We start from the raw sequence: 20,581 nt of genomic DNA, 5'->3' as shown, positions 1-20,581 counted from the left end.
GGCTTCGACATAAAAACTACAGAAAGATGCTGATGTTAAAAGTGTGTTTGCACAACAAATGTTATGGTACTTTCATTCATATGGCAGCACATTTAAAATAAAACTAAATGCTAAAAGCTATACACTACTTTTGAATTCTTTTCTTTGAATTTTTGGATTTTGCGAACAAATGCGATTAATCGTGATCAATCAGGGACATCATGTGATTAATTAGATAAAAAATGTAATCGTTGCCCAGCCCTAAAAAAAAAAAAACGCACCTTGTTGTTTTGGTAAATGATTTGTGATGTAAGCAGTACTGATTAGATCACTAAATTGAAGAAGGTGAATGTGATAAATGGAATGCCAGTGAACTGTATCCACTGTACAAAGAAGTGAGCACAACCCCGTGCAGCATCACATGCGTCACAAAAGACTCTAAACTTCTCCCGAACTACATTGTTTGTTAGTTTTCAAACATTTTTAGCACCATCAACAGACTTCATAGTCCTTGTAACACATTAACGTCTTCATGAACCTGTTAAAGTGACAGCATTCACTCAGCGGTCTCCTTTTCTTTAAAGGAGTGAATCTCACCTGAGGACGCAGGCTCAGTCTCACAGCAGAATATTTGATTCTGGCCATGTGTCAGATTGCCTTCCCACTGCTGTGTGTCTGTTGATGTGACATGTTGTGATACATGTTTTACTTGGTCCGACAATGTCAGACTTGTGTCTCCAAATGCTTTGGAGAAGCACCAAAACGCTGAGCTTCGACCAGAATAATAGAATGGCGTGCATCACCAAACGCTAAAACACAAATAGAGACGTTGTCCTGTCAGCAATGGCACAATCAGAGATGAAACCTGTGAACATTAGGTGGCTGTCAGTGTAGGACCTGCGGGCTTTGCCTTTCCACATGTCTGCATCATGGAAAACGGTCATCAGCACAACTGAGTCTTCACTGAAGTGGAGAAAAAGGTACAGGGAGATCTCTGAGTCACTGAAATATTGAAAATGGATTTGCAGTAGTAACCAGGAGGCTACAAGCAGCAACAGTACCGTTCTCCTACTGTGGTTATCCTCATTCACAAACTACAGAAATGAGGTGTGAAAAACAGGAGAGACTTGTACCTGAAGGACTCTGCGGGATGAGGCAAACTTAGCTCTTTGGCTCCATTTTTTTTCCAACTTAGATGGGGACAGCATGAGTGGTGCATGAAAACTTGTCATCTGAAGCTCAGTAAGTTTTGGTCTGCTAATGTTAATGTTGCTATTATGCGGCCTGGACTTTAAACAAAGGAAATGTGAACTTTTCTGCAAGAGCAAACACCCTGCTGTGGAAGTAATGCAGTTATTGGGATGCAGATTTGAATCATTTAACATTTCTATGACATTGGACCTTTGTGTATGCTGGTTGTTAAGGTTTGTTTCACAGAATGCCTCTGTCTAATGGTATGAAGTGTTCCCAAACCTTCTTGTTAAGACTTTATACTCCAGTGTCTATGACCTAATTTCAGCAAATGGCATTAGCTAAATCTTATGTCTGTGGCAGATGTTGTGTCTGTTTTGAAAGAGAAATACAAAATTACAAGTGAAAGGGATGATAAATCACAACTGTCGGCTGCTATTTGTAATCTCATGATTCAAAGCTGGCCTCTCCTCTCTGTCTCAGAGAGGGCAGCAGAGTTAACTTGCTGCAGCCAGAGCAGGAGGGAGAGCTGGTAAAAAGTTCATCCTCTGTGTGTGTTTTCTGTGGAAGTAAGTAGGCGTGTCAAACAACTGTTCCGTGGTTTAGGAGATAACAGTTTTTACTGTCCAGGTTGTTGCTTTGATTTCTATTTCTGAGGGATTTGATAAGTCAGAAGCCATGTCATTTATGTTTTAACTTTCACCAAATCTTACCACGGCGATGTACCTCAGTAGGAAGTGAATTACCAGCTAAACACTTGAGTTAAACCAGAAGTGTCTATGTACTCAACCAGTTGAGCCTCAAGGTGAAAATCCTGGTCACAGGTGGCCCAGGTTCCAGCCCTAATTGGCCAACTCACTGCGTCCACTTTCCAGTCTCCTTCCACTGTTGAATAAATGCCCAATATGATCTTTGGGAGAGAAAAAAGGAAGAAAAGTGTGAGTTTTTTTTTTTTGTCTCCTTTTGTCTTTTTGCAAATTAATTCCTCTCAAAAGTTTGGGAAGGTGGAGAGAGGAAAAAATCCTGCTGACTAGAGAGTGACAAGACCAAGAGAAAAACTAAGTGAAGGGCCCGTCGTCAATGCAATGTCAACTTCAACTAATCCCTCATCTTATCATCATCACATCTCATCTCATCGGGGTTATTTTGTTTGGGTTTCGTACACACACTGCAGCCATGAATGTTCTTCGAAATGTTCTGGAGGGGTGAGACTTCCAGGATTTCCACAGCGTGTCCAGCTCCCTGTGTGCTGGAGCTAAATGCAGTCGGTGACATTTCACGTTTGAACTGTACCTGAACTGAGTTAGTCCAGCTCCAGTGTTCATGTGGGAAAACACCTCTTCACCCACACATTCAGTTCTGTGTCTGCTGATACACAGCAAATGTTACTGATTTATTTAGTCAGTTTTTGCACGTTGTAGAAATTGATGACGGGGGATTGGCTTTAAGAGAAATTTTGGTGCAATCTGTTGGTTTCCCTGTTGGTTTCCTGAGGCTACATTTTTTTTTGATTGGCTCTGTATGAATTGGACTAATTTGGAATTTAACAAATTGGATTTCATTGGATTATGATTGTATTACAGTGAATTGGATTGTAATCGGTTTGAATTGGACTCTATCTTTGAAGTGCCCTGTGATGATGTTTGTTGTGTAGATCAAACTGAACTGAATTGAACTGAACTGATTTGACGGACAGATGTTTTCTGATCTGTAGGAGCTGAGATGAAAAAAAGAAAGATCCAAACCTTGTCCTTTCTCTTTCTCAACAGGTGTAAGCAGCTCAGGATGTCCACCCACCTCCTCCTCCTCCTCCTCCTCCTCCTCCTCCTCCTCCACTGCCCAGGGCTTCTCCCTCGCTGAGCCAGCCATGACCAGCCAGCACACACATACACACCCCTCCTTCAGCTCCATCCACTCCATGGCCGATCAGCAGCAGGTAACACACACACACACACACACAGTGTTGTCCTGCAGATCACATGTTTAATCTGCTGCTGCACAGAAGTTCCAGACGGCTGTGTTAAAGAAGAATTACACTGATTTGATTAAAACATTCATATTTGCTTTGTGTAACCACAAAAATGCCACCATTAATATAAAATGATTTACACCCGCTCATGAAAAATAACTTGGGTTATTAGAAAGTAGTGTACGTCTGAGTATGATCCTGCTTATATTCCCCTCCATTCAGATCTGTGTTTTTCTTTAGTTTCTGGGACCTGGTTCACCACTGAAGGAGCAGTGTGCATGTTCCCTTTTCTGGGATGCAAACACAGCCGGGGCAGGCGAGGTGTTGCATGCACCTGAAACTGAGAGTGCAGGGCAGACTTCTGAACGTAAACCACTCAGACTGTGTTAGCTGGAACCAGACAGAAAGAGCAGATGAACTTATTTATGTGGACAAATTCAGAGCTGAACGAAACGGAATCGTACCACAACTTCTTTGTACTTTTTCCAAAATGTTTCTGGGGAGAGCTGACGGGTCAGAAGAGGAGCCCCCCAGTCAACAAGCATGAAAGAGGGGCGTGTTGAAGCTAGCTGGAAGCTGACAGTCAGGCAGCCTTCACAGAGCAGTAATTTAGGGAATTGAAGCATTATTCAACAATTGTTTCTCAGCATTTAAATAAAAATGAACACACCCGTGTGTGTGTGTGTGTGTGTGTGTGTGTGTGTGTGTGTGTGTGTGTGTGTGTGTTTGTTTGACTCAACCCCACATAGTCAAACAAGCCCTTTATACAACTTGTTCAGGGCACAGCTGATGTATCTTTGCTGCGTTCTGTTTGTGAGGCCCAGGGGCCGACTTATGGAGGTCAGGTTGATGCACCTCTGAGCCAGCAGAGACACAGCTACAGAGCTGAATTCATGTATGTGTGGAAGGAACTGCTGGAATGCTGTAACACGCCAATCCAACCAACAACCTTGTTGCTGCTCAGCTGACTCCTCGACACTAGCGTGCTATTTGTAAGCACACACTGATGAGGCACCGTGCCACCCTCTCATCAGCCGGCATCAAAGGGAACAGCAGCACCTCACGAGGTTTCCTTTGCATGGATGTAGATGGACTTTAAAAGTCTGTAGATGAGACGAATGAAAGATGAGATGAGCCATGAAAGACTTTAAGCAGAAAAGAGAAGAGGCACAACAATGTAACCTGGTCCTTACTTTTGTTTAGTCTTCACAGCTAACGCGCTTTAGCTTCAGGCAGGCACATCCCCAGCCCAAAGGTGGCAGTGCTGCCCTTCACTCCACATAAAATAAATATCTAGGAAGTATTTACATACCATGTGTTGCAGATAAATGCACTGCAACATACTTTAAGGAGGTCATAAGTGATGATTGAAACTTATGAGTCTGTACAGAAACTGGGGTTTGATCCAGTTTCATTTCAAAATCTAGATTCTGTAACTTCTGTTATATCATTTTTAAATGGAGAGCGCCACAGAGGAGACTTAATATAATCGATTCTGGGGAGAAAAATTGATTTTAAAAATCATCCCATTAAAAATCGCGATATGTACATGAATCGGCTTTTTCACCCACCCCTATCAAATATGTTCTGTAAGATTGATAGTCTGAATGCACCATAGTTGATTCCACTTTATATATGAATCAGGAGTAACATGCGTATAGAATTGACTTGCATGGTATTGCACACAACTACCCTGTTTAAAAAGTAAAATACCACCTCATGAATGCCCACTGCATACTCAGCAAATTCAGATCCTAAACCTGTGAAGGACTTAGTATCTGAATGGGTACAGTTGGTGCTCATTACTTTGTTAAAATCATGCCAAGAAAGTTTTTATTGTAATTTCACACCATTGTGACCTTTTTCCTTTTTAGTACCAGTCATCATCTACTCTAAATACATATGGAATATGGAAAACCGATAGAGATACGATTGCTTAATGTTACAAGTTTAAGAAGTGTTGGGGTCAGACTTGGGGTCTGGATGTAACTTGTTCTGTGCAGTTCACTGAACTCCATAACATCAGTCCCTTCATAGTTTCCCATTCCCCGCTGGCACTTGATACATTTGCAAAGTTAAAGAGGTAGAGTTGATTTCCATAATGGGGGATATTTTTTGATCCAAGGTGTGTTTAAGTGATTTGTCTGAGAGATCACGTGGCGTGGTCCAGGAAGGAAGCCAGCAACGGCACCAAGACCAGCTTTCTTCGGGCTGACAGCAACTTCTGATCATCTGAAAAGTAATCTGTAGGACATAGGAGTTAGCTAATCCCAGCAGCACGAGATTTGGAAAAGACTGATGATTTCATGTCTGCCTACTGCACCACTGCTGGAGCTCTGTGTTCTCATGTAGACAGAGACCTGTGTCCAAGGTCTTCGGGGTGAGTCCAGGATAACATTTAACACCAGCAACTTCTTACTTAATGTTCTTGCGACAATTTGCACGGATCATCCGAAACAGGAGGCAATAGTCTTCAGGAAGAAGTTAGGAAAAGGAGTCCCTGTGTGCACTGTGAGAAGCTGACCTGAGAAGCCTTCCAGAAACTCTGCTCCACATTCATTTAGTGCAGACATTTAACACGTGGATGTCAGACAGCAATTTCAAACACATTGAAATAAGAGACACTACAAAAGTACACTGAGTGCTGTGCAGTCTGTTGACGGACAACATCACGATGAATATGCTTATTTGTTTCTATTTCCTGAATACAATAAAGTTGAAAATCATTTCCTGTGTCCATGTTCCCATTAATGAACTAATTACAGATTTTATTATTTTTTTAAATCCAACTTATCTATTTTTCCTGGGATAAAAGGAGGTGCAATGAGCTGGATCTTTCAGTAAAATGTATCGACTGAGATTAGTTTACTGTTGTTTCTGTTAGATAATATTTTTGGCACACACTCTGTTAAAGTTGCCCTTTACAATATTTCAAACCTTAATGCAGCAGCAAGCAACCAGTTGCTGTGTATCGATGTTCCGTCCCTGTGTGTGCCTCATGGCCTGCCTGGTTTACAGTCGCCGGGCCTCATTCATTCTCCTTTCCAATGAGCAAAGTTCCAGCTTTTCCTCAGCTGAATATCACAGCCTCTTCAGTTAGAAAGGCTGCCACCAGCAGAGGATAGGCTCTGAGTCTGAACAGTTGTGACAGAGACAAACAAGCTGTTCTCTTTCAGTTTGCTTGTATTTGTTGTTGTGAGAGTCGCTGCTGCTGGAGGAATTTTCCCGAGTTCCGATATGAATCCTTTAAACTTCATGGTACTGGTTGATGCACAAAACACTGGCTTTGTTTTTCAGTTTGTAAAAGTATAGAATTAGCAATCATCAACTCGTCTGACCACATTTGAACAGCATGTTGTGTTTACATCCTCATATGCTGGTTCCATTCTGAGACTTGTTTATGACGTGTTGCTCTTCTGTGCAGGTGCTGTCTGATATGACCATACTGCAGCGGAGGATCCCCCCTAGTTTCAGAGACCCTGCCAGCGCCCCACTGAGGAAACTCTCTGTTGACCTCATCAAAACTTACAAGCACATCAATGAGGTATGGCATACGAGGAAAACGGGAGCACGCACGTACACACTTCCACTCCATCACCTATATTAATGTCCCTGACACAGCACACATGCCTGAATCCACACTCTGAATTAGTCTCCAATCAGGGCAGCATGAGCTCAGTCAGGAAGGTCTAAAAGCTGGAAGACGGATAGTAACGCCGTCCTCCTGCTCTTTCAGCATGGCCATTCCACTCAAAATAAAGTCATTCTTCCATGAGGAGGACCATAATGATATCAGGTGGTCCTCACTGGCTCCACTGAAGCAGTTTTACATGGCGATGATATCTTTTCAGGTTAGCTTCAATAAATACAGACAATGGCTTTAAGTGAACAGAAAATAGCATTTAACTTAATTGAGCTGCGTTCAGCTAAATGCCTGCAGAGGCTTGTGTGGAGCTTTGTGTCTCGGTCACATCAACATACCGAGCTGCTCCCAGCTGTATGGATAACAGGTCGTGGACAGACAGCGGAAACAAATGGGACATTTTTAAGGACAATTTACAGTGAATTTAAACACCTGCTCAGTCTGTCTGCTCTGAGTAGAGGCTCCATGCACCCAACACAGCAGACCTTAGTGGTTTATTGATGATCTGAGTTTAGCGCTCTTTAAACGTCACACAAAGCACAGCCGGGTGCCTAATGTGCGTCTCACCCACAGGTGTACTATACCAAGAAGAAGCGGAGGGCCCAGCAGGTCCCTCCTGAGGATAGCAGCACGAAGAAGGAAAGAAAAGTTTACAACGATGGCTACGATGACGACAACTATGATTACATTGTCAAAAATGGAGAAAAGTGGCTGGACCGCTATGAGATAGACTCACTGATCGGGAAGGGCTCCTTTGGACAGGTGAGGTCATCCCAGGAAACGGAATTCAACATTTTCTAAATATTTCTCCGCAGACTATCATGGTTCTGTAATGTTACTGTGTTGAATGGCAACTTATCTGAGAAGCTTACAACACGGTAATATTTCAGGAGTTTTTTTTCCCAACAACATGGTCTCTCACTCAATATCTCACTCAATCAACTGAGTATCTTTGAAAAGGAACGATCATTTATTTGAAGTCTTGTGTGGCTCCTGCAATAGATCGGTCGGCGACACTTTCCTCACCCTGTACAGAAGCGGTGGAATGTTTTGGGAAATGCATTTATTTTCTTATTTCACACATGTATCAAGCTCACATTTTAGCTGAAGCCTGAATGTGGTTAGACCAGTCAACCATAGTTTCTTAAATAGTTCGAACATACCCCAGCAGCATCGCTGGGGAGCTTTCTTTAATCAGTTGGATCTTGTTTGTTTAACATGAATATGAACAGAGGTGTAAAAGGGAAGATAGGGTTTTTATGGATGGATGGAGCAAAGTTTGAGGAGGCCTTGTGTTTGGTATTTGACCACCATTTTGTATTTTTTCCAGTCAGAAGTGATGTGTAGATGATGGATCTCAGTGAGGGTGTGAGGACTCTGAACATCTTTCGGGTGGCAGCTACCAAACCCCCCCCCCCCCCATAGATGCACGTCTCCATGCATAACTTTAATAGAGCAGCGTGTAGTGTTTAAAGACACCTAACAGCATCCCCTCCTCACAGCGTTGGAGGTCTGCTGTTCCGTGGTTCTGCTGTGAAGCAGGACATGATACTGACTTGATTTTAAAGCACCCTCAAGTGGTCATTCCAGGAGCTGCACTTAATGGAACTTCTGAGTTCGGGTCATTTCTTAGCCTCAGAGGCGGCTGCTTGGGTTTCACACAGTAGTATGGAGAAAATGACAAACTCCTTTCATGATGACAAAGTCTGCTCGTGTCTGTTTTCAGGTGGTGAAGGCCTACGACCACCATGAGCAGGAGTGGGTTGCCATTAAGATCATAAAGAACAAAAAGGCATTTTTAAACCAGGCACAGATTGAACTACGTCTGCTGGAGCTGATGAACAAGCATGACACTGAGATGAAATATTACATAGGTAAGAACACGGATACACACACACACACACACACACACACACACACACACACACACACACACAGGTGACAGTGTAGTGGGAAAGTAGCGCTGCCCAGCCAACAGGTGTGTGCAGATTGTGGTCAGTCTGATGGACCAGAAGCTGCCAGTCAGAGTGAAAGAGTTCACAAGTTTTACATTTAAACAAACCTGATGCCATGCCGTGTATTCAGAGTTATCATGGACAGCTGACAGCTCCTTGGACATCGTGCCCAGTGCCACTTCTGTTATCCTTAATATAGTGCATGCATGTTCTTTTCTAAAAGGTGTCACTATAATGTGGCACCTGTTACCACCCTCAGATTCTGGGGGGGATAAATTCTGAGCATATCCAGACTATAATATTCGGCTACAAGAGAACATTTCAGAGCAGCTCACACAGAGAGGTCTGCACACATGGTGTCCACAGGTTGTTCAGGCCTGAGGCAGATCCTCAGAGGCAGATCCTCAGGCCTGAAACGCTGCACACCACCTCAGAAAACTGAGTGACATATTCTGCAGCCTAACAGAAATAAAAGTTCTGCACCTTTTTATTTTGTGCCCCAAACATTTGCTGTAGTTTTTCTAGATATATGTCAAGGACCACTTTAGCAGGATGCACCTGGCCACAGCTGGAGTGTCACTGTGCAGGCCTGAGTACTTTGTATGGTGCTTACATGCTTCTACTCGGGTGTATCAGTTCACTAAATCCGTTTAAAATTAAACGCACTGGACAACAAGGGGAAGTTTTTTTTTTTTTTATTTACTGTATGAACCCTGTGTCATACACTCACTCTGGACCCACAGTTATTACTGTACATTTCAACATGAGATGATCTCACCAACACACTAAACAATATGCAGCCTGTAAAGCAAAGGGGAAGTTTTGGGCATTTCAAGCCTATATTTGTTTGATGGAGGCTGGTGAAGACAGAAAAGGGGAAGACAACCAGATGATCCCTAAAGCACACAGACTGAATGGGTCTTTATCAGAACTTTGATTTTTTTTTTTTTTTTTTTTTTTATGTAAAAAGCAAACACTCAGAGTTTGAAATAACTAATCTGAAATGACTTCATGTATTCTGTTTGGAACTGCCTGGCCTGACTCTTGTTTCCATGTATCCCTTAACCTCCGTCCCTGTCTCCCATCTGTCTTTGTGTCTCTGTCTGTCAATCTGTCTCTGTGCAGTCCACCTGAAGCGTCACTTTATGTTTAGGAACCATCTCTGTTTGGTGTTTGAGTTGTTGAGCTACAACCTGTACGATCTGCTGAGGAACACCAACTTCAGAGGCGTTTCCCTCAACCTCACCAGGAAATTTGCACAGCAGCTCTGTACAGGTGGGTGCATGGAAACACTACTCAGATGATATGGGTTCACAGCTCCATATTCTGTATATGTGCGTAACATGTCCATCCATTTTCAACTGCTAAGATCTCCCTGAACTTCCCCCCAACCTGAAGTGGGCAGCCCACCCTTTTACTGAGGGGTGGGGGGGGGGTCCATGCTCACCTACTCACTTCACATTTAGCTGCAAACTGCGCCGATGTGGACTGGAGGTCTCTGCCTTCTAAAACACACACCAGCTCATGGACATGACAGAAAGGGACATGTCATGTCCATAAAGCCAGTTTTGCCAGCTTGGGATCACACAGCCGAGACCCCTGCCTGATCTGTATCAGGTCAGGTGGGGGTCCACAGGGGAGCAGTTCGCCTTACTCCTTCAGGCTGAGCACAGGGCCCCATGGGTAAAGGCCTAACCTTGGCTGACATATCCCTGGTATACCTGAGTCTGCTGACTTCATCATTCAGCACACTTAGCACCCACCAAGTTACCCACAGTAACATAAGCCACAGGTGCCCGTGGCTTACTCAGTCAAGTAGCTGTCTTGTAATGTAGTTGGGCAAGACAACAAGCCCCCCCCCCCTCCTTTTGTTCATCAGTGACTGACTGTAACCCTGATCGAGAACAAGGAAGCTGCAGATGCCTAATGAGAGGCTGTGTTTGTGGGAATGTGCCTTCAACAGGACTAACTGCAGCATATTTACTACAAAGATGTGAAATCTGAATGATTTTTCAACCTATTTTTGTACCCAGCATTATTATTCCTGGCCACTCCAGAGCTGTCAATCATCCACTGCGACCTGAAACCAGAGAACATCCTGCTGTGCAACCCCAAAAGATCTGCCATTAAGATTGTGGACTTTGGATCCTCCTGCCAGCTTGGACAGAGGGTGAGTGTTTCTCTCTCTCTCTCACACACACACACACACACACACACACACACACACACATTTTCAATAAGTGCTTGTCAAAGGTCATACATGTACATCTAATAATTCCCAGTAACTGCTTCTCTCCTTATGATGGGAGCTTACAAAATCAGACACTTCACCTCCTTGATGCCCTTTCTCTGACCAGAGCCCTGTTACCTTTGTGCTGTAAATAAAAAAACGGATGAAATATAATGAAATGATTAAGGCTGAGTAAATGTAATGAGCGACATACTCATCAAACACATGTCCTGATTAACACTGAAACTGGCAGTTTGTCAAGTGGCCCGGGAGGAGAGGCGGGGCATAGTTGCGTATTCATCAGTGCAAAAGATGCTCCATTGATCAATTCAGTCGACATGAGCAGATAGACAGAAAGGATTTAAAAAGCAACAAATGAAATAAAAGTTGTCTTCTTGTTCCTCTTCACAGATCTATCAGTACATACAGAGCAGATTTTACCGCTCTCCTGAGGTTCTTCTGGGAATGCCGTATGACCTGGCTATCGACATGTGGTCTCTGGGATGTATCCTGGTGGAGATGCACACAGGGGAGCCGCTCTTCAGTGGCTCCAATGAGGTAAAAGCAGCACCATGTCTGGACCACATTCAGCGTAATGCTTTAGCAGTGGTCACATCCCAATTCGTTCAACATAGTTGTAGTTTTTTTGGAAAAAAGAAATAAGAAAATGAAGTTGTAGTTGGACAGAATCTGTGTCTCAATCTGTCAGTGAGCTGACCTTATGTGTTAGTGCCACCTGTATTCATATACAGTCTGTGTTTGAATCCAAGGTTAATGCTGTGTGTTTGTGTTTGTGAACAGGTTGACCAGATGAATAAGATTGTAGAGGTTCTGGGGGTTCCACCCAGCCACATGCTGGATGCAGCTCCTAAAGCCAGAAAGTATTTTGACAAGCTGTCAGATGGTCTGTGGACAGTAAAGAAGAACAAGGATGTTAAGAAGGTATGTTTCAGAGTTCACCTTCACTTCTTCCCTTCAGAAAGCTGCTGATCACATGATACACAAGAATCTCAGATGGTGTCTAAAGCTAAAACACGTGTTCCAACACTTTGAATCAGTTTAAAAGAAAATGGACCACACAGATGTACAGAAAGTGTTGGATAAAAAAAACACAGTTACAAACATGTGACTTGCATAAAAAAGAATTGCCACCTTGACGTGGTGAAAGAATTGAGTATTCCCATGATCCTCAGAGCTGTGTTGTCGGGGGCGTTAGTCCCTGGTAGTCTCTCCTCTCCCCCCAATGGCAAATTGGTTTCAGGGGACGGGTCAGACTAAGAGTGATTCAAAGGCCTCGATGGATCGGCACCAGAAGAAAGTAGTTGCCTCGCTCGGGGAAGGTACTCAGGTCACTTCCTCGGAGCACCTGTTGGCCGAACTTTGACTCCCGGGGCTCGGTCGGGCTTAGCTCGAAGAAGAATCTGGAATCCACCTCCACGTGGGCCCACCACTCGTGGGGAGGTCAGGTGCAATGTGAGCTGGACGGCAGGCAAAGGCGGGGACCTGGGCGTGCCAATAGCTGGCGTTGCAAACTGGCTCTGGGAACGTGGAATCTCCCCTCACTGGTGGGAAAAGAGGCCGAGCTGGTGTGTGCGGTGGAGCGGGATCAACTAGATATAGTTGGGCCCACCTCCACACACAGCGTTGGCTCTGGAACCAAACTCCTGGAGAACGGCTGGACTCTGAAGTTGCCCATAGCGAGAGGCGTCGGGCGGGTGTGGGGATACTCACAAGTCCCCGTTGAGCGAGAGCGTCGCCTCACTGGGGCTGCAAGTCGCAGAAGGGAAGGTTCTGGACTTCTGTGCTAGCCATGTATGGGGTGCCGGAGCCGCTTTTATGAGCTATCTGGTCCCTGTAGAACCACAGCAAGAGCTGTGTCCGCATCCTCGGCACTAAGGGGCACTTGTTTACAGTGCGTGTTGGACTGAGCTGCCCCTTGTCAGCGATCCTGTTTGTGGTTTTCTGTGTGGAAAGGATCTCAAGGCGCAGTCGTGGAGAGGAGGGTGTCTGATTTGGGAATCTCAGAATCGCAGCTCTGCTTTTTGCAGATGATGTGGTTCTGTTGGCTTCTTCAAGCCAGGACCTTCTGCCGCGCAGTAGAGCAGTTCGTAGCTGAATACAAAGCGACCGGGATGAGGGTCAGCTCTTCCAAATGTGAGGCCATGGTTCTCAACCGGAAAAAGGTGGAATGCTGCGTCAGGCGGAAGAGTTTACGTATCTGTATACGTTGTTCACGAGTGATGGAAGGTTGGAGCGAGAGATGGACAGACGGATTGGGGCCTGGTCAGCGGTGATGAGGGCGCTGCTCCAGTCCATCGTGGTGAAGAAGGAGCTGAGGTGGAAGGAGAAGCTTTTGATTTACTGCTCCATCTTTGTTCCAACCCTCACCTGTGGTCACATGATCTGGATAGTGACCCAAAGAACGAGATCGCGGATACAAGCGGGTGAAATGGATTTCCTTCGGAGGATGGCTGGGCTCAGCCTTAGAGATAGGATGGGGGGCTCCACCATCCAGAGGATGCTCGGAGTAGAGCCGCTGCCCCTCCGCATCGAAAGGAGCCGGCTGAGCCGGTCCGGGCATCTGAACAGGATGCCTCCTGGTCGTCTCCCTTTGGAGGGATGTCTAGGTTTCTCTCCTGGTTCCGTTTCCTCTGCAACCTGACCCCGGATAAGCGGATGAAAATGGATGGATGGATGGAGTGATTAAAAAGGAAACACCTCTGCTTACATTTGCACGTGTACCATCCATGTGCAGTTTCATAGCAATCCACAAGATTGTAATTGGTGATGCCAACTCAGTATACCGAAAAGACCAGAATGAAAAATCTCTGAATTATACTATTTGCTTTATTGGAAAACTTGATGCATAACTATTCAGTACATCCATCTTCTTTTGGCTCCATCAGACAGTTCTGCTTCCAGGCAGAGAAACTGTAAAACAGTCCGGGCCTGCCCACCCGCACTGAGGCTAAATAAAAACTTCTTGTATCCAACACCTGATCTGGGTCCAGACCAAAAATAAGTCCTGTCTAAACTGGGTCATGTTCAATAAATTTCATGCAAATCTGCTTTTTGCATAATCCTGCTCAGACCAACAAAGCCTATAACCTCCTTTTCAGAGGTAAAGATCTCTCTTTGCCTTTTGGTGGTGCAACTAACAGCAAAAACACGTCTCCACTCCTCTGACACAAACATGCTGGATATCAACAGCAGAAAACAAGCATGTCGAACAAAATGCTGATGTCAGCAAACGGGGAGGAGTGGCTTCCCTGCTCCTTATCAACCGACTGACGTGTGGCGGCACTTTGGCCTCATTCAAGACAAAAGTCCATCACCCGGAGGTGCTCAGATGCTGTACTGCACACGTGTGTGTAACTGTAAAACACCGTCAATTACAAGTCAAATCATTCCCTACATTTTTTGCAGTTTGCAAACTGTTTTATTGTTTATAAATGTTAACATCCAGTGTTTCAAAATATACACAACCAAATTCATATTAACATTTATCATTGGTTATTTATTTTGTAGGAGTACAAGCCGCCAGCCACACGACGTCTTCATGAGATTTTAGGTGTAGAGACTGGGGGCCCCGGGGGCCGGAGGGCAGGAGAGCCAGGACATGCCCCCTGTGACTACCTGAAGTTTAAAGGTATGCCATCACCTAACTGTCCAAAGTTATTGAACAGCAAGAAAATTATTTACTAGAGTGAGATCAGAAATACCACGAAAAGCTTCATCAGAGACGAAGACTGGAGCCCTCATGAATAATTTCCCTGACTTTCTCAGACTAAATAAAAAAGAACATTCATACAATAATAAAATGTACAAATATTACAAATGTAGACTGTAAGGAAGCACCAGAGAGGCTAAAATCCACTCAGTTTGTAATGTCAGCAATAAGTGTTGCGTTCAAAAAGCTGTAAAAACGCTTCAGAGATTAAACATAGTGAGAAAAATCTGCGAAGGACCAAGAGGGCAGTGCCACTGACACACGAGCACTGAACAGCAGGAGCAGCGTGCACTACACGTTCGTACACAGCCACAGGAAAAACACATTAGTGCTCCTCATCACTCTGTTTTAGGCTGTCTTCCTACAAGATAAACTTGCTGGTGGTTCTGTTCGAAAAAAGATTGTGAAAAGTTTTTAGTACAATAGAAGTTTAAAAAAAAAAGTTATTATTTCAGTTCAGAAATAAAATGTAAATAAAATAAAATGTGAAAAGGAGCAATAATCAGCCCATAGAGGATCTGTCTGTCCGTTCATTGATATTTTTTCAGTGGATGTTTCTGTCAGTGTTACTATATTATATGGATGGATGTGGATGGATGGATGGATGTGGATAGATGTGGATGGATGGATAATATGTGGATAGATGTGGATGGATGGATGATATGTGGATAGATGTGGATGGATGATGGATGGATGATATGTGGATAGATGTGGATGGATGGATGGATGGATGTGGATAGATGTGGATGGATGGATGATATGTGGATAGATGTGGATGGATGATGGATGGATGATATTTGTACGTAAATAAATAATAATAAAAACATAATTTCCATTTCCATTATGATCTGTATTTACACTTTTGACTTTGTAGTCTGGTAACAATGCTGCTTCCAGTCCGTATTAAGACGATGTTCGGGGCTCCAGGCTGGTGGCAGCGTAATGGCCGGCTGTATGAATCATCATGGTCCTGTTTGTCGAACTCTTGCAGACCTGATCCTGCGCATGCTGGACTACGACCCTAAAAGCCGAATCACGCCATTCTACGCCCTGCAGCACAATTTCTTCAAGAAGACGACAGATGAAGGAACCAACACCAGTTCATCTACATCCACCTCTCCTGCCATGGACCACTCCCATTCAACCTCCACTACTAGCTCTGTTTCTAGCTCTGGTAAAGTTCACAGCCTACCCCATAATAATCCTCACAAAGAAAGTCTGCGAGGCAGCTGACAGGTGACCGTAGAGTTCACTGTAAACAGCACCGAAAGTCAGGAACTCTAAACACATAGTTCTTCAAATCATGGAAGGCGCCATGTGATCATGTGATGGTGGAAACAGAAGGCACAGCAGAGCGTGTGCTCCGTCATTAGATTGTTAGAAGCAAAGCACATAAAAAGACAAACAGTATTATGAAAATAATGAACCGTGTTCCAACAATCGGTTGTGATCGACCAAAAAGTCTGACTGAGTTAATGTCGGTGTGATTTATTTGCAGGTGGCTCCAGTGGTTCTTCCAATGACAACCGTAACTACCGTTACAGTAACCGCTACTACAACTCTGCTGTTACCCATTCAGACTATGAGATGACCAGTCCTCAGGTACACCCCACACCACAGCACATCCAAGCTTTACATACACCACCTGTTTGAAGTTTGATGCTGGAGCCGAGTCCACGTTTCAGACAACAGTAGTCCTGCTCCTCCCAAGTGTTTCCACAATATTCAACGAACCCGCCTGAGAGTCATGAAAAGGCGGCGGTGTGATGAGCGCGCCTCCTGAGTGGCTGTGCAGCAGCAGCAGAGGCAGACCTATAACATGACTCGTGTGTTTTACTGTGACTGAACATGTCTGAGCGTCTTGTTTGATCTTTGTAGTGTTGGTGTGTTTAGAGAGGAAGGAACAGGAATGGGACCAGAACCAGAACCGGAGCTGCACCCGTCTCACCTCTCTGTTGTTGTGTCCATTAGGCTCCCTCCCAGCAGCAGATGAGGATGTGGCCAGGCAGTGATGGTGGAGGTGGGGGTCAGGACCCAGCATACACCCAGTTGCTGCTCCATAAGCCAGCTGCCACCCAACAACACCAGCGCCACTTTTTGGACCCACCACACCACCCCCACCCCACCTACTCTCACCATGGGAACGGTGGGCGTGGACTGAGGCAGGGTGGACAGACGGGCGTGGGTGGAGGCGGGGGTCAGCAGGGATCCTCGCCCCAGATGAGTGACAGCATGGATGTGGGCGTGTCCCTCGGGCTGCACCACCTGGGGGCGGTGTCTTCCATGGAGGCCTCTCAGTTTGGCTCTGCATCTCTGCCCCTCGCTCTGCCAATTGGACTGTCTGCCTTCCGGACTCGGACGGCCCCCACCGCCCCAGGGCCACAAGCCCCGCCCCCTGAGGACTACTACCCTGCCTCCAACAACAATAACCCTGCTGCGGGGGGCAGAGGGAGGCCGGACTCAGACGAGGGGCCAGCCAACTCTTGATAAAACCTGAACCATGCCCTAAAGCCATACAATTTTAACTACAACGACTACAATGAACCACATACAGCCAGAGTTCAGAGACAAAGAGGTGAATTTTGTGCTGGAGGAGACAGTTTGTTCTGCATGAGAGGAGGAGGAAGAAGGAGGAGGATGCTGGGAAAACTTTCCTTTTATCCTGTTTTAGTTTGTGGTCGTTGTTGCAGCTGTTATTGGAAAGGAGTGATTGACAAGTTTGTTTTTATTAATATTGTTGATTAATATTGTTTGATTTTTCTCGGGTTTGAGGAGTTGTGTGTTCTGTTTTATTGTTTATGTGTGGAGAGGAAGAGGAGGATGAAGAGATGTGAGAGAGAGAGGGGCCATGTTTAAATGTTTAACTCATACTGTGGCTGTATGTGGAAAAGGAGCACATATTGGTGTTCACCATTAGTTTAGTCATATATATTTATCCCCTGGAGATCAGCAGTCTTAGCACACACACACACACACATATATATATATATACATATATGTGTGTGTGTGTGTGTGTGTGTGTGTACAGCAGCCACAGCACATCTGTAAATGGTCAGGCTTTGGTTCCCCTCACCTGGGATGTTCTGTGTCTGCTGACCAGCCCATCAGCTCCTGAGTTTCTACTGTCCAGTTTAACACACATGGATTCAAAGTCAGTACACACAGGTAGATCATGTGATGTGTGAGTGTGTGTGCATGCTGCATCGGGACAGAAGAAGTTCGACAGCGAGGAAACGCCAACATGTGACTGAGGACTCGCTGTTTGTGTAAGCGGGACCCTCTGTGGCTCTCTGCTGGGCCGGGACTGAGAGCAAGAGGAGGTGACAGGACAGTTATGATGACCACGACCACGACGACGATGATGATGATGATGCCTTGCTGACATTCAAATGGATCTCCTCCTCTTCCTCATTCTTCCTCTCTCCACGCTCTCTTCATTTTCTCCTTCTTCTCCTGTTGTGTTTCTCCTCCAGACAGCTCCTCCTCTCTGTGCTGCTAATCACCACGACAACTGGTCCGGATTGCTGCTAAAGATCCAACACAGATCAATAAAGAAATAAAAACAAATAGAAACAGAAATGAAAAACTTTTTAACCCTTGTGCTTAAGAGAAAAGGATAAAGTAAGAACCACTGCATCTCAATGTATTTATTACTATTTAACAAGAAAAACAAACTGAAAGTAACATTTTTTTTCTGCTCTTCTTTGTTTGGTTGCCTTCTTTCTGCAGGTGAGCTCTGATTGGCTATTGTAACAGTGACAGTAACTGGTGACATGGGAATGCCACTGGTTGTGGGGGCTGGGTGGAGGGGAAGGGTTGGGGCAAAATAAAGTTGGATATATAATAAGAATAAAGAGTATACTTTTGCACACCAAAGTCAAACAAAGATCATTCTCTGCCTTTCTTCCTACTAATATGCCACACCATCTCCTGCAGGATGAAGCTCATCCAAGGAATTCTCGCTTTCCGAGCCCACCTACCTCCTGTAGGAGCTGCAGGTCATACTCTAGCACTCAAAAGGCCCTGCAAAGAGTGAATGCTTAATAAAGAAGAAAGACTCTGTTTCAGGCAGATGGCTGAGTGAAGATGGAGGCGAAAGGGAATTCGGTGTATCTGCTGAAGTCTGAGGAACTGAATGAAAAGGAGCTAAAAGTCTCTCAAAATGGAAAGAATTTCCCTTCATACTGAGCTGTGATCTAACACCTTCACTGCAGTCTTCATTGTGATTGGTCCCCGTCAATTTGAATCTGTTTTGATGCATCTTTCAACACTGAGGTGACCTCAGAGTATTTTAGAGCTCAAAGAGCCCAGCAGCACAGGTCCAAACCCCCTGATCTCAGACTGACGGAGTGAAAGCAGATGCAGTCATGTTCCTCATCAGGAGGCACTGATGGCAAACGGCTGCTTTATTTCGTAGTAGATCTTCTTTCATCAACATGATGCATAACTTGGCAAGAAGGTGCTTGATACTTCCAATACAATGTGAAACAATGCTGAAGACCTCCAAACACGTGGAAACAAAAGTCACCATCTTTGATCGAGGCTGCAAATGCTGACCTTCCTACAGACAGAACGTCAGCTCGGTACCTACAGGGAGCTGATTAAACCCTTCTGTCTGACTGATCACCTTCACTCAGATGTGTGCCTTTTTTTCCTTATTACAACTGTGGGGGGGTAAAAGTTGTTTAGCAGCTCTGGTTGAACCAACATGTCAGGCTGTCGGTTTTAAGATCAGGTGAAAGTTTCCCATCATGATACCAGTCATTGCACATTTATTGATGTTAAAGAAGCTCTTCCCGATGGAAAACAAACACAAATATGATATCGTCAACACTGAGGTTTAACCTGACAGTTTAACATGATGATAATGGTGAAATTTAGAATTTGTTCTTTCTGCAGAAACTGAATTTTTCTGTTGAATCAGCTGTTGATGCCAGGTGTTTGATATGAATTCAGTCCCACAGTCAAGTTTGAAGTTGTACATATACCACTTATCTATTTGTTTCTTTCTGTCCATTTTATAAATGCCAGGGTTTTCTTTTTATGCTTTCAAAAAACGTCCATTTTCCACTGGAGTCCTACAAATATCTGAGATGTAATGACAAGAGGCCAAAATCAGCCAGCAGGTGTCACCATTTTCAGATAAGAGATGGTGAAAAAGTTTATTTAGTTGGAGACAGAAGTTACTTCCAGTTTATTCTGATAAGCATTTAAGCCGCTAAAAATAATCCCAATGTTATCATCAAGTCCCCCCTGCCGACTTACTGCGGGGACGTAGGGTAGAAATGTTACTGTTGTCTTTGACAAGAATACAGATGGATGGCCTCCAGATGATGTAGGCACTGCTGGTGGACTCGAACACACAGGACAGTGATTAAAGTTATAAGAAGAAGGAAAGCCTTCAACTGAAGATGTGTACGCAGTGTTTGATGTTGGTGTACAGTCACACTTTCTAATTAATTCCTAATCACGCTAACCTGGTTGTTCAACTTTCAATTGAATCATATAAATCATAAAGGGACATTCTCTATAAGCATATACTCGTTTTGGTAACGGTGACGTGCTTTTGGTAGCAATGGACTCTCCTGATGATACATTCATCCGCTTTCCATACTTGCTTCAACCTGTGAGAGGTCCGGGTGATGACCCGGGTGTCACCGGGTGAGAGGTGGGCACAGCCTGGACAGGCCACCCATTCGTCACAAGCCAGCATATACACCCCCAGTTCCAAAATAGTTGGGACACTGTGTAAAATGTAAATAAGTTACACAATGCAACGATTAACAGATGTCATCAACTTGAAAGTAAAAGAAATTTGTCTATTTCATGAAAAATATTAGCCCATCTTTGATTTCAAAAAGTTGGTATGGGGCAACAAAAAAAA

At 44.5% G+C, this 20,581-nt stretch overlaps 1 protein-coding gene across 5 annotated transcripts in view; it reads left to right on the top strand.

The window, feature by feature from the left end:
• Nucleotides 1-18,560, top strand: part of dyrk1b (dual-specificity tyrosine-(Y)-phosphorylation regulated kinase 1B) — a 63,997-nt gene extending 45,437 nt beyond the window's left edge. For 4 of the 5 annotated variants that reach the window (XM_075464737.1, XM_075464738.1, XM_075464735.1 and 1 more), the window contains 12 exons: nucleotides 2,940-3,106; nucleotides 6,564-6,683; nucleotides 7,356-7,544; nucleotides 8,509-8,656; nucleotides 9,863-10,012; nucleotides 10,771-10,907; nucleotides 11,379-11,525; nucleotides 11,769-11,909; nucleotides 14,496-14,616; nucleotides 15,689-15,871; nucleotides 16,196-16,299; nucleotides 16,669-18,559. In XM_075464737.1, coding sequence (XP_075320852.1) covers nucleotides 3,038-3,106; nucleotides 6,564-6,683; nucleotides 7,356-7,544; nucleotides 8,509-8,656; nucleotides 9,863-10,012; nucleotides 10,771-10,907; nucleotides 11,379-11,525; nucleotides 11,769-11,909; nucleotides 14,496-14,616; nucleotides 15,689-15,871; nucleotides 16,196-16,299; nucleotides 16,669-17,184 — 2,025 coding nt within the window. In that variant the 5' untranslated portion in view covers nucleotides 2,940-3,037 and the 3' untranslated portion in view covers nucleotides 17,185-18,559. Of the gene's footprint in view, nucleotides 1-2,939; nucleotides 3,107-6,563; nucleotides 6,684-7,355; nucleotides 7,545-8,508; nucleotides 8,657-9,862; nucleotides 10,013-10,770; nucleotides 10,908-11,378; nucleotides 11,526-11,768; nucleotides 11,910-14,495; nucleotides 14,617-15,688; nucleotides 15,872-16,195; nucleotides 16,300-16,668 lie in introns of all 5 variants that reach the window. The other variant, XR_012769788.1, reaches the window with a different exon arrangement.
• The last annotated feature ends 2,021 nt before the right edge of the window (nucleotides 18,561-20,581 follow it).

Source organism: Odontesthes bonariensis, chromosome 5, assembly GCF_027942865.1.
Source record: "Odontesthes bonariensis isolate fOdoBon6 chromosome 5, fOdoBon6.hap1, whole genome shotgun sequence".
In the NCBI taxonomy this organism is placed as follows: Eukaryota; Metazoa; Chordata; class Actinopteri; order Atheriniformes; family Atherinopsidae; genus Odontesthes; species Odontesthes bonariensis.
Note: the sequence above shows the minus strand (reverse complement) of the source record. Positions and strands in the feature narration are given on the sequence as shown.